The sequence below is a fragment of the Nyctereutes procyonoides genome, unplaced genomic scaffold, assembly GCF_905146905.1.
Source record: "Nyctereutes procyonoides isolate TBG_1078 unplaced genomic scaffold, NYPRO_anot_genome, whole genome shotgun sequence".
Lineage (NCBI taxonomy): Eukaryota > Metazoa > Chordata > Mammalia > Carnivora > Canidae > Nyctereutes > Nyctereutes procyonoides.
In genome coordinates this window covers 11,496,584-11,520,984 of record NW_026575139.1, presented here as the reverse complement: position 1 = coordinate 11,520,984, position 24,401 = coordinate 11,496,584, and the positions used below count along the sequence as shown (strand labels likewise).

At 39.2% G+C, this 24,401-nt stretch overlaps 1 protein-coding gene across 5 annotated transcripts in view; it reads right to left on the bottom strand.

Annotated features, from left to right (window-relative positions):
* Nucleotides 1–24,401, bottom strand: part of EFCAB11 (EF-hand calcium binding domain 11) — a 161,348-nt gene that overhangs the window by 119,082 nt on the left and 17,865 nt on the right. For 4 of the 5 annotated variants that reach the window (XM_055303585.1, XM_055303586.1, XM_055303584.1 and 1 more), the window contains exons 4-5: nt 21,356–21,457; nt 20,466–20,556 (exon numbers count right to left, since the gene is read on the bottom strand). In XM_055303585.1, coding sequence (XP_055159560.1) covers nt 20,466–20,556; nt 21,356–21,457 — 193 coding nt within the window. Of the gene's footprint in view, nt 1–14,005; nt 14,125–20,465; nt 20,557–21,355; nt 21,458–24,401 lie in introns of those variants that run through there. The other variant, XM_055303588.1, reaches the window with a different exon arrangement.

Here is a 24,401-nt window from a genome sequence, read left to right as displayed (position 1 = left end):
GGGAATCAGTATGGAATATCTGGAATATTCAACTGCTAGTGGAATGTGAGCTCAGAGGAATTCTCTCAGTTTAAGTCTGACCTGGCCTGGCGGTGCAGGGAGGGCCAAGTGTGTGAACTACAATGGGTTTCATGAGTCAAGGGAGCTCAGGTTAATCTAAGCTGGCCTCCGAATCTCAGGGGATCCAAGCCGAGAGGCAAAGCCATGGGTTATCTGGGCAATGACAGCAAGGGGAATCTAGTGAGTATCCCAGATGGCACAGTTATTTTAGAGCAAGAGCCAGCCAGAAGCTTAGGAGAAGGCAGAGTTTGGGGCAAGACTTCGCACTAATCAGGGAAACCCAAGAAGCTAGATGCTGAGCAGGACACATAGTGCTGTTGTTAAGCAGAAGGTGAGCTTGGGAAGGGGTCCCTGGGTTCAACCCAGATAGAGGCTACTCTTGCCACACTGTAATCCATTCTCTACTCGGCAATAGGAGAGATGAAATAAATGACAAACCTGATCAAGTCACTTCCCTAACTTAAAATATTTCCCTAACTTAAAATAACTTAAAGTTCAAACTTCCTGAACATTACAAGGCCTTACACAATCTGGCCCATGCCTGCCTCTCCAGTCTTATCACTCTGTATTTATCCTTCCAGCCCCACCCACCCACCCAGACAAATGAAAGCAAGTATATTCAACAGCAGACCAGCTACATGGAGGGACTTTGTTGGAACTGCCATGCTCTCCTGCTAACCTCTGCAGATGCACTCTGTGAGACGCACTCTGTCTCTGCCTGCCTATGGTCATCCTTCAGGTCTCACACTGGCTGTCGTTTCCTCTGAAGTCGGCCTCATGCCGGCTCCCCAGCCTCATTAAACATCCTGTACCTTCCCACAATGCTTTGCAGTCATCTTTCAGGATTAACCATCTTGGATACTAACTACCTGTTCTCCCCAATTGGACTATTAGCTCCTGGACGGCAGGGTAGGATTTGTCTTGTTTTCTTTCATATATTCCTAGTGTCTGCAGTGCAGAAGGTACTAACACATATTTATTTCCCCAAAACAGGAAAAGATATAAGCCCGAGGACAAATGTGCACAGGGCAGAGACATCTTCTTAAGTGACTCTGGGCAAGGAGAAGACAGGATTGCACATTCCACACCAAGTATAAGGTGAGGACCATACATACGGTCAGGCATCCAGGGAGGATTTGGAAACGTTACCAAGAATCCACAGAGGGTCTAAATTTCAGTCACTGATTTGAAAGCTATACAAACTGTGTCCAATGCAGTCACAAAAATATAGAGGTCTACTGAGTACTCATGTCACTTTGAGTGTTGAGAGCTTCACTTGGAAGACATGAGAGTCTGACTTTTAGAGCTTTTAACTTGTAGGGAGAAGCAGGAAGAGCACCCTGACCTTGAGGTAGAACACAAGAATTCAGAAAAGTTACACTACAATCTCTTCTTTAGCATTGATACAACCTACCGACTAGGGGACAGGAAATAACCATGAGCTAAATAAAGAGAACCTGGGTCACCATGGGATAATATTGTTAGGAAGTGGCAAAGGGGAAACCATAAAGGCTATTTTGTTTTAATCATTAACGAAAGTACACCTACTTCACATGTTATAGATCAGGCTTGGGGGAGAAAAGACAAATTAATCTAAGACTACTCATTTTGTGATAGCTTAAAGCAAACGACTTTTAGCAATGTTATGAAGCCAGCTAGCAAAATAAATAGAAATGAGGTCCAAGGAATCGAAACATGGAAATTTGAAGAGAAAAAGAACTGCACAAAGCAAAACAGACCAAATATAAGGCTAACCAAACAAAAGCTAAATCAAATAAATAGGCATTGCCGTGTGCCCTGGAGGACTGCCAAGGAGAGTGAATTTTAACAAAGAATGTGTCTGCCACCAGTTCAGAAAACTTCAATTCCAGAGGGCCGAAGGAGGGTTGCAGTCAACACAGAGCACCACGGGAGCACTGGGGTAGAGATGTGCAGTTCACAGAGTATTTTGGGCGCTCTAGACTAGCACTAGAACACAGAAGCAACACAGAAGCAGGCAGCCCACTTCCTCCTTATGCATCCCAACAGAGCCCTTTAGAAGAAACAAATGAGGTCACAGAAATGTGCAACTCTGAGGATAGCCTTCTCTTCCCAATTTGTAGATAAAAGGGCCACTGTCAATATGTCTTGATCAAAGTGTTAAGATGAAGTGAGTCCGTGCAGCCCAAGTGAAAGCACTGGCAATCACCTGTGAACTTGGACCCTAAAGACAGAGTCCTGGGCTTTGGAGCTGAAATCAAGGTAGATGATAGATGAAGGAAGTCTCACTTCCTGGGTTAGAGCTCAGCTCGGGCCTGGAGTAGTCATAGTAAGTAGTAAGAGCAGAAATCCTAGGTACAGCCATCACCACTACTACCGTGGTCCCCCTGCCTGACCATTCGTATTGTGTCAGGCATAGAGCTAGGTGTTTTGCATGAATCAACCCTTTCTACATCTTATTATCCTAATTTTATAGCTGGTCACTTTACAGATAAAGGAACCAAGCTAAACTGAAATATTTCTCAAAGGTCTCCCAACCAATAAGCAAAGAAGCAGTTATTCCAAACATGCTCTTAAACAACAGACCTGGCCAGAAATCCATTAAAAGAAGGCAGATAATTGGTAAACACTTATTAATTGTTGGCTTGGTATGTACTATGAACTAAGCTAGGTGACACTGAGGCAAAAAATAAGGAAGATTAAACAGAATTCCTTTTACCTACTCTGAAAAAAAAATCTTGAACTTTATTAGTCTTTAAAGAAAGAAGCCTCCCTACTCTTTAAAATTGACTGTAACCTATCCAGCAAATATTCAGGTTGTTCAAATCCATAAGGAGACTAACAAAACAAAAAGAGAGTTGATAATATATAGCTCAGGGGCTGTTTTTGGTTGGCATTACCCAAAATGCAGACTTATTTCATTCCAAGCACTGGGAGGCCTGAGAGTCTGAAGCTCCTTAAGATTTCCTGAGCGTAGCATTGCTTTTTGCTCAGATTTCTCTATTGCTCTCTTGATTGAAATTTCTGTACATTAATATGTGCTTTTTTTTTTCTACATGACCTATTTTCCAATGGGACTGAGGGGGAAAATCGCAAATACATATTTAAAGCCACAAGAATATTTAAATTCTCCCTATTTTTGTCAGACATTTTTAGTACTTTCTATTTGAGATGAAAGATAAAAACTTGTGTGCATGATTAATTGTAATGATGAAAGAATGCGAGGCAGTTGCTTAAGAAACAAGAACAACAAAGGGATAAACTACTGCAGGCATCACCAGGACTGGAATGACACTGCTCTGTGTACTTGATTTCCATGGCAACTAGCAATGGGAAGATGAATGTTTCATAGTCACTCCGCTCTGCAGTACACGTCTATAAATCAAACTTGCATAAAGAGCACAAGATTTCTGCTGTGGGCTGTACTCAGAGCTGGTTTATTTTCCTGTTACTGTATAAGTATGGAAAAGAAGCACAAAAACAATGAGGTCATTTTTAGTGGGGAACAAACTCAGAAATTACTAATACACCTGCGGCATAGGATGTCATTCATCTAGCAAGAGACGAGAAGCGGAGCAGGCGAGGCAGCCTGCAAAGGAAAACCTGGTCTGCTTCGGTAGGGGTGCTTCAGTAGGGGTAGCAGACGTGGGCACCTGTGTGCTCTGAGAACCGTGTGCTGGGTGCCTCTCTGCCCCTCCCCTCAGCTCTGCTCCGAATGTATGTGGGAGCATCTTAATTAACTGTCTTGGATACAAAGTTTTCATTCTGATAATTGGGTAGAGATGATGCTCTGGGTTTCGTAGGGAAGCTTAGAGAGGCTGAACAAACACACACCTGCTTTTGTTTCCACGGAAAATGGCTTCTCGTGTAGACGTTAGGGCAGATAAATAATGTGCTGGCGTTGAACTGGGAGTCAGGAGACCTGAGTTTTGATCCAGGTCTGTGTAACCTTGAGGAAGCTGTTAAGTTCATTGACCTCCATTTTCTCAGCTAGGAGAGAGATGGTGTATGTGATTTCTGAAGCCTCTACTGTCATCCGAGGCCACGATTCTGTCTGTATCTCAAAGATCCAAATCAAGGAGATCTAACCAAAGATGTCAGCTCTGCCATTCCTAAAATATATATATTGACAGCCATATTATTAATTGTGTTTTATGACTTTATCATCATAGTGAAGCATCTGCCAACTGGTGTCAACCTTCCAAACACATATTATGCTGTGGAGACATTAACAAATTTCATCACCAGAGTTTTAAAAAGTTTTAGTAATTTTACAATCCTATAACTGATTTTTGTAACATTATAAAGAATACTTAAATTTAGATAATCTTCCTGTTATATAGATAAGGGCTGCCTATCAGTTCCTGCCAAGCAGGAAGCATCCTGCTTCTTGAAGTCTACAGCTGTCTTCTGGGGTTCATCTTTGTAACAGTAATGCTCAGTAAGAGTTTGTGAAACAAATACATGAACAGGTAAGCCAACTCTGAGGCACACCTTTGCTACACCTTTTAGCAATCTTTTATTGCCTTCCTCAGTCTTCAATGTTTAAGGAGACCGACCTACAGACAAATATCACGAGGATATAGAGGCAAGTATCTGAAGACCAGATAAACTATCTGAGTATCTCTTCTGTGAGTTTGCGAGTCTACAAAATCCTCATGGAACTTCACAACCTAGAAATATATTTTCATTAGCAAAGCATGAGGCATAATCAGACATAAAGAGGACCTCCTGTCCTCAGGCTTGACTAAGTCTGAGGGTAGAGCAGAGGCTCAAAAGGACTCAGTCCCAGCCTCTGCCTCCAATGATGGTAGCAAGGGAAATGACACCCAAGTAGCACTCCTTATATCAGTTAATGCTTACGCCAACTCTGGGGAAAAGATGTTATTATCCATGTTTACAAGCTGGGAAAGCTGAGCTGTAGTCCTGTAAGTGACTACAGGATGACAATTATGAAATGTATAGCAAAATTACAATCACTCTCCCTGACCCCAAGGCCTTTCTGTGCTTCTGACTGAATCTCAAGACACAGTCAAGAAACGGACTATTGCTCTACTGGGCTTCTTTGGCACTAAAAAATTAAGGGGTTAAAAAGAGTTAAGCAAACCTAGCCCTTAAAAAGCACACTAGTGGTAAAAACAGTAGTAATCAGGGGTGCCTGGGTGGCTCAGCTAGTTAAGTGTCTGACTCGTGGTTTCAGCTCAGGTCATGATCTCAGGGTCCTGGGATCGAGCCCCACACGCTGGGCTCTGTGCTCAGGGCAGAATCTGCTTGTCTCTCTCTCCCTTTACTCCTCCCCGTGCTCTTGCATGCGTGCATATGTTCTCTCTCTCAAATAAATAAATATGTAAAAAATACTACTACACAGTATTTCTTAAATCTAAATTCAGATCATAAATTTAAATTGAACCAGGTACACTACTCTAGCATACATTATCGCCCAGACTTCAATTCCCCAGACAACAGGCTAAAGGCTATTTCCAGGATGGAGCCAGACGTTACACAACCATGTAATTTCCAATATGTGATCACTATGGGAGCCAATGAGATCTTTACAGGAGTTTACTAGGAATGTACTCTCCTGCCTAGTGAAGAGATTTGGTTTGGTTCCTAAGCTGAGAAGATGTAATAATCTGGGCATATATTTTTGATACTAATTTTTCAAAAACTAATAAAATGACATTTATCAAGCAAGGCTCTGGCTTAACCTCCTCTTTTCAATTAGTTTCTTATCAGAGTTTTTAGCACCACCAACTGGTTAAAGAGATCTACTGCAAGTTTTGTTTGTCTCTCAACCTGCTTGGTTCATTAAGAGGACCATACATTTATTTCACATTTAATTTGTGGTAATTTACTTCAGCTACTAAATAAAATCAGAAATGTCTTTCCTTGTCAGTCAAATAAACAGTAATACACTTTGGCTTGTTCACATAAGAAGGTATACTTTGGTTAGGAAGTCATTAGAGAAAACTAAATCTACCCACGAAAGCTAATTTGATTTATTAAACCATAAGCTTGCCCCAAAAAAACAAAGACTAAGAATTACAATGAAAATCAGAAACTAAAAGAGAAAGAACACAAAATGGTACTGAATACCACACAAGCCTATTGTGTTGATATCAAACATTAATTTAATTGGGAATAAAAATGATTGAGGAGGTAATTTCACATTTAACGACTTTTGAGATGGGATCCCTGGGTGGCTCAGCGCTTTAGCGCCTGCCTTCAGCCCAGGGTCTGATCCTGGACACCCAGGATCGAGTCCCACATCGGGCTCCCTGCATGAAGCCTGCTTCTCCCTCTGCCTAGGTCTCTGCCTCTCTCTCTCTCTGTGTCTCTCATGAATAAAAAAATAATAATAAAATTGTTAAAAAATAATATAATAAAATAAAATAAAGACTTTTGAGTTTTCCACCAAGATTCCTGACTCAAAGATGGATGCTGCCATCTGACAAGCAAGTACATACCATCATTTATCTTTCCTTCTTGTTTAACTGAAACACATCTAGCCATGGGTGCCAGGAAACATACACACAGCACAACTGAGCATTTAACAGTTCAAATCTCATCTCTGTACAATGAATCAGTCAGTAAAAATAAATAGCCCTGAAGAACTAGGATTTCTGAGGATTTCTCCAAAACCACCAATTTGTGAATATAAGTTGTCCATGAAAAGTACATCCAGCCATTTGTTGTCATGACCAATTTGTAACCTGTAGAATGAATGGCACCAACATTATAACAAATTTAGTCACTACAGAAACTTATCTATTATTCTACTAGGCAATGTACAAGAGAGAAAGAAAAAGAAGGTTCCAACCAATTAAATGAATTTGACTATGATGGCAGCATTCCATTAAAAGCTTTCTGATAGAGTTTAAAACTACTATAATAATTTTCTGATGATAGCAGTTTAAATCTCTATACAAATGTGTAGTCAAATTCATATTTTTTAAGCCCTCTGCATCTAAATCTGCAATCGAAAGTCCTGTAAAGAATACAATCTGTAAAAAAAAAAAAAAATACAATCTGTAATAATCCCAGATAAAATGAAGAACCAGCAGATGCTCTACTCAATTTAACACATAATTTGAAGATATAAACTTTGATCAGCTTCATTCTATTCCTGCCCTTTTATTTATTCATTCATTCATATATTCATTGAACACCTCTCCATCAAACACAGTTAGGTTTCTGCAAAAAGGGAATAACAGTGTGCCTCTTCTACTGCCCTCTACTATCCCTGGGTTGAGCCTCACTCAATATGCCATCTCCAAAGCAGAGAAGATTTCTATTCAAAGTCATGAATGGATTACAAGAAATCTTAAAAATAATATTGACTTGGGTTGAGAAATACATTTTTTAACTTTAATTTTGTTTCCACATCAGTTCTTTAACATAACTTCTGGATGATACTTAATGCTAAATGTGTTCAGATGTTTTATTTTAACCGTAAACTCAGTCTACCATTATTAGGCAGTGGTATTCTTAAATCAAAAGATACAATTTTGAGGTGTAAGAAAGACACATGACCATTAACAAGGTCAGTGTGACTGTCATCAAATAAAATGTTTTTATTATTTGTCGGTTTTCTATGTCAGTTTTCTTCTTTAACCAAAGGATACAGTAATTGAGAATTACATCTACTGTGGCTTGAAATTAGCAATATAGGAGCTCAGCTTTACCTGTAGAGTGGGTATGAGTAACAAAAAGCTAATTCGTAGGATCACTGCATGGATTCGGTAAGATTACACTAGCAGGGGCTTAATAAATGGGAACTGCCATCAGTGGCACTGAATGATACAATGCTAGGAAAGTTGGGGGAAGGGGTGTGAGCATCAAGGACAGAGCTCCCGAGTGGGGTGTTCAACACCTGGAGAAGGTGATAAGAATGAAACCTGAGAAAAAGAATGGTGGGGGGGCTACCTGGAGGGACTTGGGTTGGGAGAGCAGTTTTCTAGGCTGGAGGATTAGGTATGTCTGTAGACAGTGATGTGATGGAAGTTATAAACAGGAGAGGAAATGGCTGACAGAGAAAGGTCTTAGATCAGAAAACAAGGAGCCAATGATATCAGAACAAAGGAGAGGAAGAAAAAAAATAATAGATCCTGTTCCTTACAACTAGAATTGAAAGAAAATTGAGAACTTTTGGGGGTGAAGAGGAAGCAGCAAAGAAAATCCGGGCAGAAGCCAGGACCCTGTCCTTGAAGCAGAAGGCAAGCTCACATGCAGAGCAGAGGGAAAGGTTTGGTACAACGATGACAGACAACAAGTCGATCTGATCATGTGTGACAATGCTAATCAACTGGCTTGGGGTGTGATGCGGAGAATTCTGAAGCCCCTCAGAGGCATGCAAGTTATTGGTACAGGAAAAGATGCTGATGGCACTCATGCCAACAATTTGCTGTCCCTGAAAGAGGAAATCAAAGATAGATGAGAGAAAGTTCTCCCGGATGGCAATAAGGGTATGACGTGACTTGAGTGACAGCTATCCTAAACCTGAGCATAAGGAAAGCATTCTGGAATTACATAGGATCAGAGCTGGGGAACTATGTACAGAAGATGGATTCAGGTAGTCCAAACACTTTTATCAAGTAGACACAGCAGTTTTCTGCCTGAACTGAGAATGTGGTCCAATATGGGATACAAGGGATCTAAGTAATGGGATTCAGGAAGGTAGACACACAAGTTCACAAATCTTTCAGACATTACACTTGATGGGAGAGGGAAAGCGAAATTTTTGTGGTATGTGTGTTCTGGGGAGGAGGTAGACACACTGGAGAAAGGCGGCAAATGGTCAGCTCGCTTTAGGTCAGACTGGCAAGGAGCAGGTCCAACTACCAAGGCCACTTGAGAGCATGGGCTGTGGGCAGGTCAGAACCAAACCTTGGACAGAGGCTCAGCCTGAGGCTGGATTACAAGTGAAGAAAATGAGGGGAAACAGGTGTAAATGTTTATTCCCGGGGCTTAGTTGCAACCTAAAAGAGTTGAGGTGGGGCGGCCCGGGTGGCCAGGGGTTTAGCACCACCTTCAGTCCAGAGCGTGATCCTGGAGACCTGGGATCAGGTCCCGCATCAGGCTCCCTGCATGGAGCCTGTTTTTCCCCCTCTGCCTGTGTCTCTGCCTCTCCCTCCCTTTTTTTCTCTCACGAGTAAATAAATAAAATCATTTAAATAAATAAATAAATAAATAAATAAATAAATAAATAAATAAATAAATAAAGTTGAGGTGAGAGATGCAGATACACTAGGGGCAGAAAGGATGATGGGGTCCAACACAAGAGTCCAGCAGCCATGTTTAGCTACCAGTAACTACTTCTGGGATCCCAAAATTTCAAGTTCCATGGATGAGGGTGGGAGTAGAGATGGGTGGTAAGCAGGAGAAAGGGTAGGAAAAGTAAAGTTTACCTGAACATTTTTCCAAAGAAGACATCCAGATGGCCAACAAGACACCTGAAAAGATGCTTCAACATCACTCATCATCAGGGAAATGCAAATCAAAACCACAATGAGACATCACCTTAGTCCCATCAGAATGGATAAAATAAAAAACACAAGTAATAACAGATTTTGGTGAGGATGTGGAGAAAAAGGAACACCTGTGGATTGTTGGTGGGAATGCAAACTGATGCAGCCCCACAGCAAACAGTATGGAGGTTTCTCAAAAAATTAAAAATAGAATTATCATATGAACCTATAATTCCATTATTGGGTATTTACGCCCCCAAAACAGAAACACTATTTCGAAAAGATCTATGTACCTCTAAGTTTATGGCAGCGTTATTTACAATAACCAAGATGTGGAAGCAACCCAATTTCCATAGATGGATGGATGAAGAAGATGTGGGCTATGCCCACAATGGAATATTACTGAGACATAAGAAAGAATGAGCTCCTGCCATCCACAATAACATGAATGGATCTAGTGGGTACAATGCTAAGTCAAGAGAAAGACAAATGCCATGTGTTTTCACTCAACGTAGAACTTAGAAACAATGAAAAAAGAGACAAACCAATAGACGCTTAAATACAAACAAACTAGTGGCTACCACAGAGGAGGTGGGGGGAGGATGGATGAGAGAGATAAAGGGGATTAAGAGTATGCTTTTCATGATAAGCACTGAGTAATGTACAGAACTGTTAAATTATACTGTACACCTGAAACTAATATAACACTAGGTGCTAATTATACTTCAGTTAAAAAAAAAAAAAAGTAAAGGTTATCAGTATTAGGACCTATGCTGCCTCTTCTGGGGTCAGTTTAGGACCTGGGGTAGGCAGAGGTGAGGGAAAGAACAGGAACTAACAGGTGCCACAAGAAGTCCAGAGTGCACTTAATTACCACACTTCCTGACTTTCTCATGCAGCAGATTGCAACCAAGAAGGGATGACAAGCAGATATTGTGGGCAAACTGGAAATGATAAACAGAGTGCCAAAATCAGCCGCTGATGAGAGGGTCTTCCAAGTGGATCAAAGCAGAATCCTACCTTATAAAGAAATAATTGTGAACTTATATATTAGCACCCCTATACAGTTAAAATTACAAAATCCCACTGGTCAATTTAAAATTGTCTTTTGCTTTCACAACTTATTTGGAAAAATACTATTATAATTCTAAAGGCAAGATGCATTAACACATAGGTTCCTATCAAAACAACCTAAACTGGGATGCCTGCTATAGTCTTATGTGATAAAATGCTACATCAGCTTCCTTTTGTACATTTTTATAAATAGTTCCTTTTGTGTATAGTACAGATAACCAAATGAAATCTCAGTATAACAATCTAAACCAATCCAATCCATACGCAGAGAAAAGTTATTTAATTATGCAACCAAGAACATTTCTGGGCAGAGTGAATGTGCCTTGCTTCCTCATGTTCATGCTTGGTATTATGGGGATAAAAGGCATGGTTCCTGCCCTCAGGATGCTTACACTGTTAAAAGAAGTAAGAAGGGAACATGACAGGGATTAAGCTCAGTAGTCAATCTGCCTGAGTTTGAGTCTTGGATCCATTACTCACCAGCCAGTGACCTTGAGCACATCCTGTGACCTCTCCAAACTTTTTCCTCCTCTGTAAAACAGGGACAGACAGGGCCTAACCCAGGAGGGTCCTATGAGGATTCATTCAACAAAGTGCCTGGTATGCAGTAAATACAGTAAATGTTAGTGGCCGGTGTTGTTGTGCTTACTATTATTAGATACCTTAATGTGGCTAGTGCTATAGGAGTTCTAAGAAAAGGAAAGAAACTTTCTGGGCCAGAGTGTTCAGGGAAGGCTAGACAGAAGAGAGAGTTCATCTAAACTCTGAGGAATGGATGCCATTTAGGTTTGTGGATGAGGGAGTTTGAGAAGAGAGGGCAGCATGAGCAAAAATGCTAAAAATGATAGGATCAGTATAGGGTAGGCAGATCAGGATGGTGGAGTAGAATTTATGATTTGGGAAATGCTGGGAGACATGCTAAAAAGGCACATGAGGTCTCTGTGTGTAGGGGCCTTGGATATCAGGTCAAGGGATCTAGGGGCTATCCCGAAGGCAATTAAAAACTATTGCAGTTAAGAAATACAATTAGAAAGCAATACTAAAAAAGTAATATTAATTTCCCTCATCCAAAATGTAACCAAAAAGGCAGGCCAGTGATTTTCAAACTTTAATGTGCGTATCTATCACCCAGGGGTCATATTAAAGTGAACACGTTTGACTCTGTACATTTGGGGTGGGGCCTGAGATTAGGTACTGCTAATAAGCTCCCTGGTGCTGATACTGCTGGTCCTTGGAATACTCTTTAAATGGCAAGTGTGTATATATTCAACGTAGCTTGATGGAGGACAGTCACCTCGTAGGAGATAGACAAGATGGCTAGACATGAGGTAGCAAACTCATCATGGGTCATTGTGTCATGGAAATAAAAACCCAGTACGGGAAATTTTGTATTCTGATTCTTAGGATATATGTAAGGAGGACAACCCAAACTCTTAAATGTAACTCCTAACTCTGAGCCCATTTTTTTTCCATGTCTTAAAATAATGTTTATTTAAATACCTCATATAAAATGGCAATTTATTTTATTAGGTACAAGCTTTTCTTATTTTATTAATGTGATGCATAATATTATCGAGATTATTTTACCCAGGAGTTAGCTATCTACTGCAAAAGAAAAACATAAGAAATTGATTCCTCTTTCTATAAAGGAAAATGGCATGAATACATTCATGATGTGTGGCTATTAATAACTTCAGGGATGACTGAAAGGGTTAGCAACATTTGGTCATAAGAAAGAAACCGTGGCAACAGTATCTTATGTGACAGTTGGATTAAAAGAAAAATAGCCCTCATGCTATTACAGCAAGAACAGCATATTCAACCATATATGTAGATGAGGAATTGGATACGTTGGCCATAACACTTGTTATAGTGACATCTCAAAAACTAAACCTAGGGTTGGATAGCTGTCAAAGCCAGTAATTTCCTCTTGAGAGCGGTCTTTGTCACACTGACAGACCACATCTGTATTCATGCGGTGGTGGATTCTGAATAATCTCTGTGATACACAGGGAAAATAAAGAAGACCGCCATGCCACTCTCCATGATAGATAACCCCACCAGCGAGTTCTGGAATGAGAAGAAGCCTGCCAGATCATATAACACAATAGCCTCATTTCTGAGATGAGGAGAGTGCAGGCCACAGAGGTTCGGTGATTTGTGCGAAGGCGGGTAAGTGGCAAGAGCTGGGTCTAGAACTCAAGTCTCCTGCTTCCCAGCCATGGGGCTTACTGCTCCACATGACCTTCACAGGGCGCCAGGGTGGCACTGAGAGAGTACAATAAAAAACACATAATAGAAAGCCCGTTTGCTACATAAGCCATTCATTTTCATAAAATAGAATCATATATTCAACACGTACAAAATTGTACTGTACAGTTGCCAAGTGTGGTGTTGAACACTCTGCTGTGCCTACTCACATTAAGCTCGCACTCATAGTGGATTATATATGCACAAATAACTATGACTAAGTATAAAGAAGGAAAGATACGACAGAAATTTAAAGCAAAAGGTGAAGATAATTTCTTTTTGGGGGTTGCAAGGTGGTGGGTAAGGTGTAGGGCAGGGCCAGCTTTGGGGATAAGAAGTTTAACAGAGGGACCTTGAAGGCGAGTAGAATTTGCATATGGATGGGCTTAACATAGAACAGGACTACAAAATCTGGACATCCTAAACCTAAAAGAGATTAAATATTCCTTCCAATCAAATAATATATCCTTGATAATATGAACTAAGTTAGCTTAACGGAAGAAACCAAAATAACACATTCTATTTGAAAATCTGCATAATGAGGTCATCACTCTTCTCTACTTGTTTCCCACCAGTTGCTGAGCCTCAATTCCTGCGTCACCAATTCTAAAGTTATACTGGTAAAAGGACACTCTTCAAATGCAAGGTTATAACTTTTGTTCACAGTACAAAATCAATTAAAAACCCTCTGGGGGGAAAAAAACCCTCTGAAAAACTGGAATTTTCTTAAAACAATTAGAATATATTTCAATAGCTGGATTTTTTTAAAAAAGATTTTATTTATTTATTCATGAGAGACACACACACAGAGAGAGAGAGAGAGAGAGAGAGAGGCAGAGACACGGGCAGAGGGAGAAGCCGGCTCCATGTAAGGAGCCTGATGTGGGACTCGATCCCAGGTCTCCAGGATCACACCCTGGGCTGCAGGTGGCGCTAAACCGCTGCGCCACCAGGGCTGCCCGATAGCTGGATTTTTAAAGTAGAGTTTTATTCAATATGTTGTATGAAATCCTCAAAGAAATGAAATTTTTTTTTAAGATTTTATTTGTTTATTCATGAGAGAGAGAGAGGCAGACCCACAGGCAGAGGGAGAAGAAGGCTCTCTGCAGGGAACTCGATTGGGACTTGATCCCAGAACCCTGGGGTCTGAGCTTAAGGAAGATGCTCAACCACTCTGGGCCTCAAGAAATGAAATTCTGAGGTCAGCTTGAATAGCTTACACACACTGATACTGCCCATTCAGGAACCACATGCAACAGGATAATCAGAAAAGGAAAACTCTGGCAATACAATTCTGAAACAAAAAAGTGAAATAAAAACAAAGATAAAAGAAATTGTAAAATAAAAATTGAAAATTCAAGAAGTCTATTTCTTTGGCCATTATACTTACACACCAGATATTGCTTGTAACAGCTATCTGTATACAAAGAATGAGATAGGACTTCTAGGTTTGAAAAAAAATACTTTTCCATACACAGAAGCATGTGGATAATTCTGGATCAGTAATCATATTCATCATAGTAGGTACTCACTATAATAACTGTGTTCATATTGAGATCACATGACTACATTTATAAGAGAACCATTCTGATACATAAAATAATGACTAGGAAACCTTTTCTTGTCTGAGAAAATGATATGCAACAAGTGTGCTACCAGCAGAAAAGAATTACAGAAAGTTAAAGAAGAGTGAGAAATATTACTTCAAAAGAGAGGCAAATGAATTGAAAAATAAGTGGTATCTTTAAAAAAAAAAAGATTCTATTTATTTATTTGAGAGAAGGGAGAGTAGGGAGGGGCAGAGGGAGAGAGAGAGAATCCCAAGCTGACTCCACACTGAGCACAGAGCCCAACATGATCTCATAACCCTGAGATCATGATCTGAGCTGAAACCAAGAGTTGGATGCTTAACCAGCTGAGCCACCCAGGCGCCCTGAAAAATAAATGCTGTTTTAAATCACTCTCCTTTAGGCCCCTTGGCTCTGTAAGACTCTCTTCCATTCAGGGTAAAAGAAGAGTCTGTTAGTTCATTCTACCCAAGGTCATGACAACCCTTCCCTCTATAATGGCCGTGACATGAGACATGTATGATCTTTCTGCCAAGAAAATATCTATCACTTCCTAAACCCCTACCACACTAAAACTCTGACATTGAAAATATCTTCACCAACAAGTCATAATGCTCTTATTGTCAACCCATTTTTAATATCCAGAAAAGGAAAGTTAGAGGTTCCTTGTTTTTTTGACCTTCCCCAAGTAATATGAAGAATGAGATTCTTACACCAAAAATATCAGATACACTGGGACGCCTGGGTGGCTCAGTCAGTTAAGCACCCACCTTCAGCTCAGGTCATGATTCCAAGGTCCTGAGATCAAGTCCTGCATTAGGTTCCCTGCTTAGCGGGGAGTATGCTTCTCCTTTTCCCTCTACCCCTCCTCCCTGCTCGTGCTTTCTCTCTCTTGCTCTCACCCTCTCTCTCAAATAAATAAAATCTTAAAAAATATATATATCAGATATAACTTTAAATGTCTCCAGTCATGATTAAGGAGAGTTTTGGTGCCTCAATATTTCCACATTCCTTTAGTATCTGGCAATCTGCCTGCACACTCAGAACCTCAGACAGCGGGTCAGGAAGTGGGCCTTCTGCACATCCACATTTCATTTCATTGCTGGAAAGCAGAAGCTTCCCAGAGCTTTTTGCCAATTGACAGGTGGTGGGAAAGAGCAAATCTCAGTGCTTACAATGAGATGGAGAAAGCTCCTAGGCATGGAGAAGTAAATATACCCACGCAGAGAAAAGGCCTGCCAGAAATACCACAGGGTGCTGATGGCGGGCAAAGTCAGGAAAGAACACGAAGCCAGCTCCTTGATAACAAACAGCTGAGGCTAAAATGTGAATTGCAAGCGACCCCAAAATAAAGCAAAGAGAGGCCATTAGAGATTAATTCATGAAAACCCCATGCAAAAAAGACAAAATGGAAGGCAAAGCCACGTATAGTTTAAAGCTCCTGACTGCATTTTTCCTAGTTTGGAAGAAGTAAATTAAAGTAAATTAAACCAGAAAAAAAATAAATACCTGTGAGAACTTCACTGTCACTGGACAGAGTAAGTGACAAGAAACTAACAATTTTTATTAACTAAGTACCATGCATGAGGCACCATGCTGGGAAAAGTGGAAGTTGTAGGTAGTAAGCTCATAAACTCAAAGAGCTTGTAGTACCTTATGAAGATAATCCTGAACACTGTATTTGTGTTTATGAAGTGAAAAAAAATACATCCATAAATACTACCAAAATTTAGTGAAAAGAGACAAGATTGTTCAATATAAAGAGAAAGAAAATTTTATTGAGCAGGACCTTGAAAGACAGGTCTAATCTGGGCAGGTAGGAAGTAGAGAAAGGCAGTGCCAGCAGAGGAAACAGAATGAAATTTAAATACACATCACATGTTCAAAGGAACAACCATTACGCCAAGGGAAACATAGGACTTTGGGGCTAATGAAAGATGAGTGTGAAAAGGAACCAGATGTTGGAGGGCCAGATTAAATAGTTCTAACCTTACCTGTTAGAGGCACTGAAGATTTCAGAATGTTTAAAAAAAAAAAAACTATAAAATTTTCTATGAGTTCTATAAGAATTAAAGAGGAAAGATATTTTATAATCTTTTAGTGCTAGAAACAGCTTATCATCTCACATTCATCATATCATACAAACAAGTACTCTTCAGTTCTCAAACCTCTTGAACTTCCATTTGTAATAGGGAAAAAAAGATCTTCAAAGAAAGAATTTCTTAACTTCTGAATAATGAAACATCACCTCTGATATAGCTTCAGTTATTTTAGCACACAAATTATAATTACTAGTTCTAAGTAGAAAACAAAGTTTCAAATACGGGAAGGAATCTCATATTTTGAATTCACATATTAAACATTTTAGAATATCTTTAGAGCTAAGATAAACTAATACCAATTTCTGTCTCTTGGTTTAAGAAAGTAACTTGTTCTTCAAAACCCTTCCTTGGAAGAAAACTTATTTTCCTTAATTTATATGAAAAGAAACCTATAGGGATGCCTGGGTGGCTGAGAGGTTGAGTATCTGCCTTTGGTTCAGGGCATGATCCCAGTTCAGGGATCAAGTCCCACCTCGGGCTCCCTGTGAGGAGCCTGCTTCTCTCTCTGCCTATGTCTCTGCCTCTGTGTCTCTCATGAACAAATAAATAAAATCTTAAAAAAAAAAAAGAAAAAAAGAAAAAAAGCTGTTATTAGCACCCAATCACTCATTAAAAATAAAATCTCAAAATCATTGTTTTCCCTAATAAAGCAAACACCTCTATAAAACAAGAATCGTAAGTAAATAAAGGCTTAGGGAAGATACCATAAGATAATAGAGCAAAATAACAAAAGGAAATTAAACATCAGCATATGTAGCTTAAGAATGAAGTATAAAGGGATCCCTGGGTGGCACAGGGGTTTAGCACCTGCCTTTGGCCCAGGGCGTGATCCTGGAGACCCGGGATCGAATCCCACGTCGGGCTCCCGGTGCATGGAGCCTGCTTCTCCCTCTGCCTATGTCTCTGCCTCTCTCTCTCTCTCTCTCTCTCTCTCTCTCTCATAAAAAAAATTAATAAAAAAAAAAAGGAATGAAGTATAAAAGAAAAAGGAAACCATAACAGAGAAAAAGAAAATCCACATTGAACACAGGACAAAGAATAGACTGCTGAAAATATGTGACAAGACATGATAAGCAAAACAAGCCAACAAAATAGAAGCCAACAGACAATTTAAGAGGACTTTCAACATAAGCTTAATCAGTATTCTCAAAGAAAAGCAAAGTGATTAAAAAATGTTAATGTTCAATCCATTATATATTCTTACTCAAGGACAATGGCCCAGCAAAACATTTTGAAATGTGAGAGACACCAGGGAATGCAGTTATGATCCCTATGAGCGGACAGAGTTCAACACTTAGTTGAACTTAGAAACTATGGCACAAGGCCTAGAGGTGAACTGTGAATCCACGTAACTATAGAACTAGAACAAGAAATTATGATTGCTAATCATAAATGTTATACTATATATACCCATTAGAGATGTGTTATAAACCCTGACAATATATATATATTTAAAACCATATGGCTCTTATTCATGATAAAATCAATAATGTAAACATTTCCGGAGTAATTAGGCAGCAATTCACAAACCTAAAAATATCTCATTTAGTTCTTGCAATGATTTAACGAATGATCCATCAACTTATAAGCAAAATGATTCTTTGATGTCTTATGCCCCCTATCTGTCTCTTTGAGTTGGTTGTTTTGGTTGGTTGGTTTTATTGTTGTGGTTAGTTGGTACAGCTTAAAAAAATTAAGGGCCGTGTGGACAACTACTTCTGAAGAAACCAAGCTTGATTTTATTAGTTTCTTAGGAAACTATGGCAGTCAATGAATTGAAGGTAATGAAAACTTCAGTCATTTACACCAAAGATGACCCTGTCTATCTAGGATTCTCCCACTCTAGCAGTCTTCTTCTAGTGTCTTTGGTTATCAACTTTCTTCTGGGTAACTGTGGACCTGGGAAATGAACTCCATTCCCAATGGTCAATTAAGTCAAACGCAACTCCCACTGTGCAAAAAGTGAGTGTCTAACCTTAGAAACATTATGCAATTTTGTATCACTAGCAGCCTTAGCAACTGATTTTTTTCCTTATTCTTGAAAACTGTTGGCACCACTGAAACAGAGTTTTGTGGAAGACAGACATCTCTGCATCTTTGACCTACTTCAATCTGTACTTAGAGGAACTATTTTCCTCTCCTTATTTGGTTTCACAGCTTCATTTAATATGTTATGCATCATTTATTCTCATTTGGGGACTATGGTGCTAAAAATAATAAAAATGAGAGTTTAAAATGGGCATGTTCAATTAACAAAAGTGCCTTGTTTGGCTGTGATCTCCAGACTGTTTCAATCCATAACCATAAGAAGTATAAGATTTGTGAGCAAAAAAAAAAAAAAAAAAAGATTTGTGAGCATTTGATATATTTATTTACAGGTGAATTGTGCACATGCTGAATTAATATTGTTTGTACACTACAAGGCATAACATAGGAGGGCTGTATTTAAGTGTATTTTTCAAAAATACACTTGAGCTATGAGGTTGTACCTACTAAAACTGTTTAACATGTAAAGGTCAGCAATTATGGGCACTTGCCTTTTTGTAAAAGAAATATGCAGTAACAATTTTCTGTTCTTTCCTTCCATGAGGTAGAAATACATTGATGCTCATTACTCATCTCATCACAAAGTGCATACAAAGATGCTACTATATTTCAAAGGTTTTGCTGTTCTAGAATCAACTAAGTAATACTGTTCTATGGCATTCTGTCTACATCTGGCTTTAACTCATGTGGTCTCCTTCAATAGCTTGCTCAACAACTTGCTTGTGAATATTACAGTAAAAGAACATCATAAAGGTCACCATTAATGACAGTGAGAGCAGTCCTTATTTCAAATAACTTGATCATTTCTATTGAGCAGCGCTGACTTCTGATCAGATTTCATGAAATTATTTTTACCCCAAATGGGAATATCTGCCATCTGTTACTACTATCCACTCTTTTCTTCCTAACAGCAACTCAAAGGGCACATGACTACACAGAGCGAAGACAACGTTTTTCCAGTCTCTTCTCCCTTGCAGCTACCCATGGCATTAAAACTAAGTTTAGGTCACTAGGGTATAAGTAGAAACAATGGATAGCCTTAAGAGGAAAGGAGTATCTTCTGCTTCTGCTTCCTTTCCTCTGACCTAGCTAGAATCCAGATGTGATGGCCAAAATCTAAGCAGCCACCTTGCAGCAAGAGGGAAACGCCTGGTGTTGAGGCAGCCAGCACAGTAAGAGGAAAGGAATCTGGGTCTTTTATGAATTTGTTGCCATCAAGTCAGCCCTGGACTGCCTGTGTTTATGTAGGAGAAATATACTACTGTCTTTTTTGAGTTTTGTGAGATTTTGGGTTTTCTGGCTCTTGATGTAGGAGGGATCACTAATAGATACACCTGGGAACAGATGATGAAAAGCTCATGCAAAGGCTCAGAGAAGACTCAGCTCTGCCATCTTGTCACATCACGTGCTTATGATGTCCCTATGGCCTTTACTCTGCAGCTTAACAGAAATTGCATTTAAGCCACTTGCCCATATTGTTAGGATTTGTCTAAATAAGGAAATAATATAACCACTATGTCTACTCTATCAGGGATACATGAACTGCAGCATTTATCAACAACTTTGAAAGCAAATGAATGAGGGGGCCACCATCAAGCAACCTCCACTCTTCAGACAACTCAAGACTCATGTGTAACATCATCCATGTTAAACATGAATAAAGTTTCTTTTTATTTCCTGATACACACACACACACACACACACACACACACACACACAAATTCTACTTTTCCTTTGTTCCTCTCCCATTCTTATCAGCAAATGTCTACACACATCTCCCTGGTGTACAAGCACTCCACTATCAAGGGCACAGACAGGAAAAAAATCTACATAAATAAGTATTCTTTCTAAGACTGAAAACTTATAAAAGCAAATGGTAAGTCAAGGGGTGGGTATACATAAAGATTTTTGTGCCTTACCTGAATACGTCCAGAACAGTCCTTTCTGATAACTTGGGAGCTACCAGCCTAAATGCTTTCTTGAAATCTTCCAAAGTTAAATACCCACGATCTATTTGAAATCAAAATATAAAACATTCACTTGCTTCTATAAACCCTGTGAACGGTTATCTCAGTCTTATTTCTCTGAAACCTTATTACTCTAAGAAGAGCAGTAAATATAAGGTAATCTGAGATTGTTTCATTGGAAGAATTTAAGAATCTACTAACACTCTCCTTCTGTGCAATTCCAGATGATCCCATAGGTTATTAGTTGATTCTCTGAGTGACAAGGAATGGAATGCAGACATACACTGCCATAATGGCATTTAGGCTTCAAGTCTATGCAAATTGTTGAAACAATTTACTCTTCAAAAATACTGTTTTTCTTGTTTGGTGTTAGAATTGCAAAGATGCTGACCCTGGACTCCACAAGTCTTCCCAACCTGTATGTGATCTGTGGGGCATAGGCGGTTCAAAACCACTTCTCTTAGCTATATCCAGTGTGAGAAAAAAAACCTTTCCAATCATGTGGGGTCAGAGTAGGAGTCAAAGGAAAAGCCCATATGGTTCCCCACACCTTTGTAGGTGGCTCATGACCTATATTCCCACATGGCCAGTCCTTTGGCTATTCCCATTACAATGGAGACAAATCCTAAGTACAATTACATAACTGTAAATATTATTTTATCCATGGCAAAGGTCAAGAATTTAAGATTGTGATAGGGAAAAAAATTCACACCAACGTCTAGGTAATAGCTAATGGATATAGTAAAATAATCTTCCAAGCATATTATTTTATTTACTGAGAGTACATAGCAACTTTTCTTAATAGCAATTTTTTAATAGCAAAACAGTTTAAAGATACTTACAGTGCCTGTCAAAAGCTGTAAAGATGTGTCTTATTTCATTCCGATGGAGTTGGACTTCTTTCTTTTTTCTTACAATACTTAAAAACTCCTCAAGCAATATACCTAAAAGTCAGAAAAAATAATTAGCAAAAATGACCATCTTCCTCTTTAAGAAAAAAAATAAATGAAAAGTGATACATATCATGAACAAATTTTATCTTAGTTTTGATGAACAGTGCATATTCCTAAAGATCTATAAAGCTGAAAAAACATTTTGCTAAATGCTAAATAGGCCCAACCCCAGCAATCATTGGCAAAAAATGATAGGCATTGTTGGAGTTCACTGAGCTTTTCCAGGGGATAAAGGAATGGTGACCTCAAAAAAGTGTAATACTCTAGACTCCAAAAGGCATAACAGGTCAGAAACTACTTATTAAACAAGGTGTCCTAATTTTTCTTTCCTTATAGTTCTTTGATCCCTTTTTTCCTAGCCAGATGTCATTATGGCAGGGTTTTTTGTTTTTTTGGTTTTTTTTTTTTGTTTTTTTTTTTTTTGCAACTGGGAGATCGGGGTGAAGAAGTAGTTTCTCAAAAGTCAATACCAATTGCATACCAGAGATAAAGGTGGAGAGAATATTCCATAAACAATAGAGCTGGCATCGTCCCCAGCCTTGGGTATACTCCACCATTACTCTGCAGCCTCAGGCTCTGCTTCCTGTGATTCTCAGAATAAAAGAGCCCAGCATGATCATATGAGGTTGGATACTGTGCTTACAATGTCTATTAAAATGAATTCTAATGTGGATCTTTGTAGTAGGTTTAAAGAGTAGAGCCAAGAATTTAAACATTTTAGTGAACTGAGCCCTAAATATATAAAAAGAACAGTTCGTTTTAGTAATTCAGAATTCCCATTACAAAATGTATCACTATTTTAAAAATAGCCCCAAATCATACAATAACTATGTGCTAATTTTTAAGAACCTGCACTTTTGGTGAGGTAATACTGAGCTGTATACGTTTCCCAAAATAGCTCCAATGGTTTAAAAAAAATAACATAGAAAATAGTTTTCTTAAGGGAACCTCTGTCCAATGTTGGTAGGAATGTAAATTGGTGCAGCCACTATGAAAAACAGTATGGCAGTTCCTCAAAGAATTAACAGAACTACCATATGATTCAGCAATTTCCCTTCTGGGTATTTACCCAAAGAAAACAAAAACACTAATTGAAAAGGTATCTGTACCCTCATATTCACTGCAGCATTATTTATACTAGCCAAGACATAGCAGCAACCCAAGTGTCCACTGGTGGGTAAATGGATAAAGAATGTGTGATACATACACACACACACACATACACACAGTGGAATACTATTCAGCTATTAAGAAAAAAAAGAATGAGATCTTGCCATTCTCTACAATATGGATGGACATGGAGGGTATTATGTTCAGTGAAATTAGACAAGGTATGATTCCACTTACATGTGGAATCTAAAAAACAAAACAAATTAATAAACAAAACAAAGCTTAAGAGATACAGAGAACAGATTAGTAATTACCAGAGGGGAGGAGGAGGGGACTGGGTGAAATGGGTAAAGGGGATCAAGAGGTACAAACTTCCAGTTATAAAACAAATAGGTCATGGGAATGTAACACACAGCATGGTGGCTATAGGCAATAATATTGTATTGCATATTTTAAGGTTACTAGGAGAATAGATCTTGAAAGTTCTCATCAAGAGAAAAAAGAATTTTGTTAATCTGTATGATCACAGATGGTAACAACTTATTGGGTCACCATTTCACAATACATAAACATATTGAATCATTATGTTAAACACCTTAAACTAATATGTTCTGTCAATTACACTTTACTAAAAATATAGTTTTATTTCCCACATTTTTCTTATTTGTAGCTAAAGGTTTAGAAACTTAAAAAGTCAATCTATGTTTAGGACCCACTAGGTGCCACAGTGTTGAGCTCTGGAAATAGAAAAGAGAACATGCATGATTCCAGTTCCAACGGAGTTACTGGTCTAGTGGAGGGGAGACAGTGATTATACAGGTTCAACTGCACAAGTACACATACTTATAAATCATGGCATATGAATGAAGAGAGAAAATAGGAAGTTCTAAAAGGATGACAGGAATTCTCCTGCAGAGTAGATACTGATGGAGTACTCTCCAAGTGGAGAGAATATTTAAGATAAGATCTATGATAAGAAGGTACCAAGTGGCTAAAAGCAAGGAGGAAGAACATTCCAGGAAGTGGAAACAGCATATGCCAAGGCCATTTGGTGGGAAGGGAGAGAACAAAACTGGCCACTGTGACTGGAAAGTGATATAAGAGGACAGGGTTGGCAAGGCAGTCAGGGCCAGAATGCACTGGCCCTTGTGGGCCACAGGAAATAATTTGGATTTTATTTGAGGTGCAACAGGCAGCCAATGAAAAAATGAGAATTGGGAAGTGACACAGCATGATTTAAATTTTTTAAAGATCTTTCTGGCCATTTTCTCAAAAAAGGACTAGGGAGAAAGCAAAATGAAAGGTGAGACCAGTCAGGATCCTGCTGGCCAGAAATAAGGTTGCTAGACTGCCAGCAGCAGGAACAGAGAGGAGTGGAAGGTTTCTAGACATTGCTTGAAATAGATGAGGGGTGAGATGTGGTGGGTCAGAAAGGAGATGCCAAGAGTAACTCCTAGGTCCTGGCTTGAGGAGTCATTTTGAGATGAGAAAGACAAAGGGGAGAGGTGTAATGTGAACAAATCAACTGTCTGATGCTTTGGAGACAGACCATGAGCAAAAGTCAAGGCAGCAACTGCATATCCCTAAGCAACAGGGCACACCTCCCAGCACCTCCCAGGGCGCCTGGCATGTACTCAGTAAATGTGTGTTGTATGGAACTAGTATATGCAGCCTTCCTCCCATCACAGCTGAAGATCTGTAGGGATGCAGCTCTGTTCTCATCTGGTGACCTCTGAGAACGGAGAACATACTCAGACCACTTGCTGAGGATAAAACTGAAGTCTAGTCATGCCACGTTCCCACAGGATCAAATCCGTTAACTTTA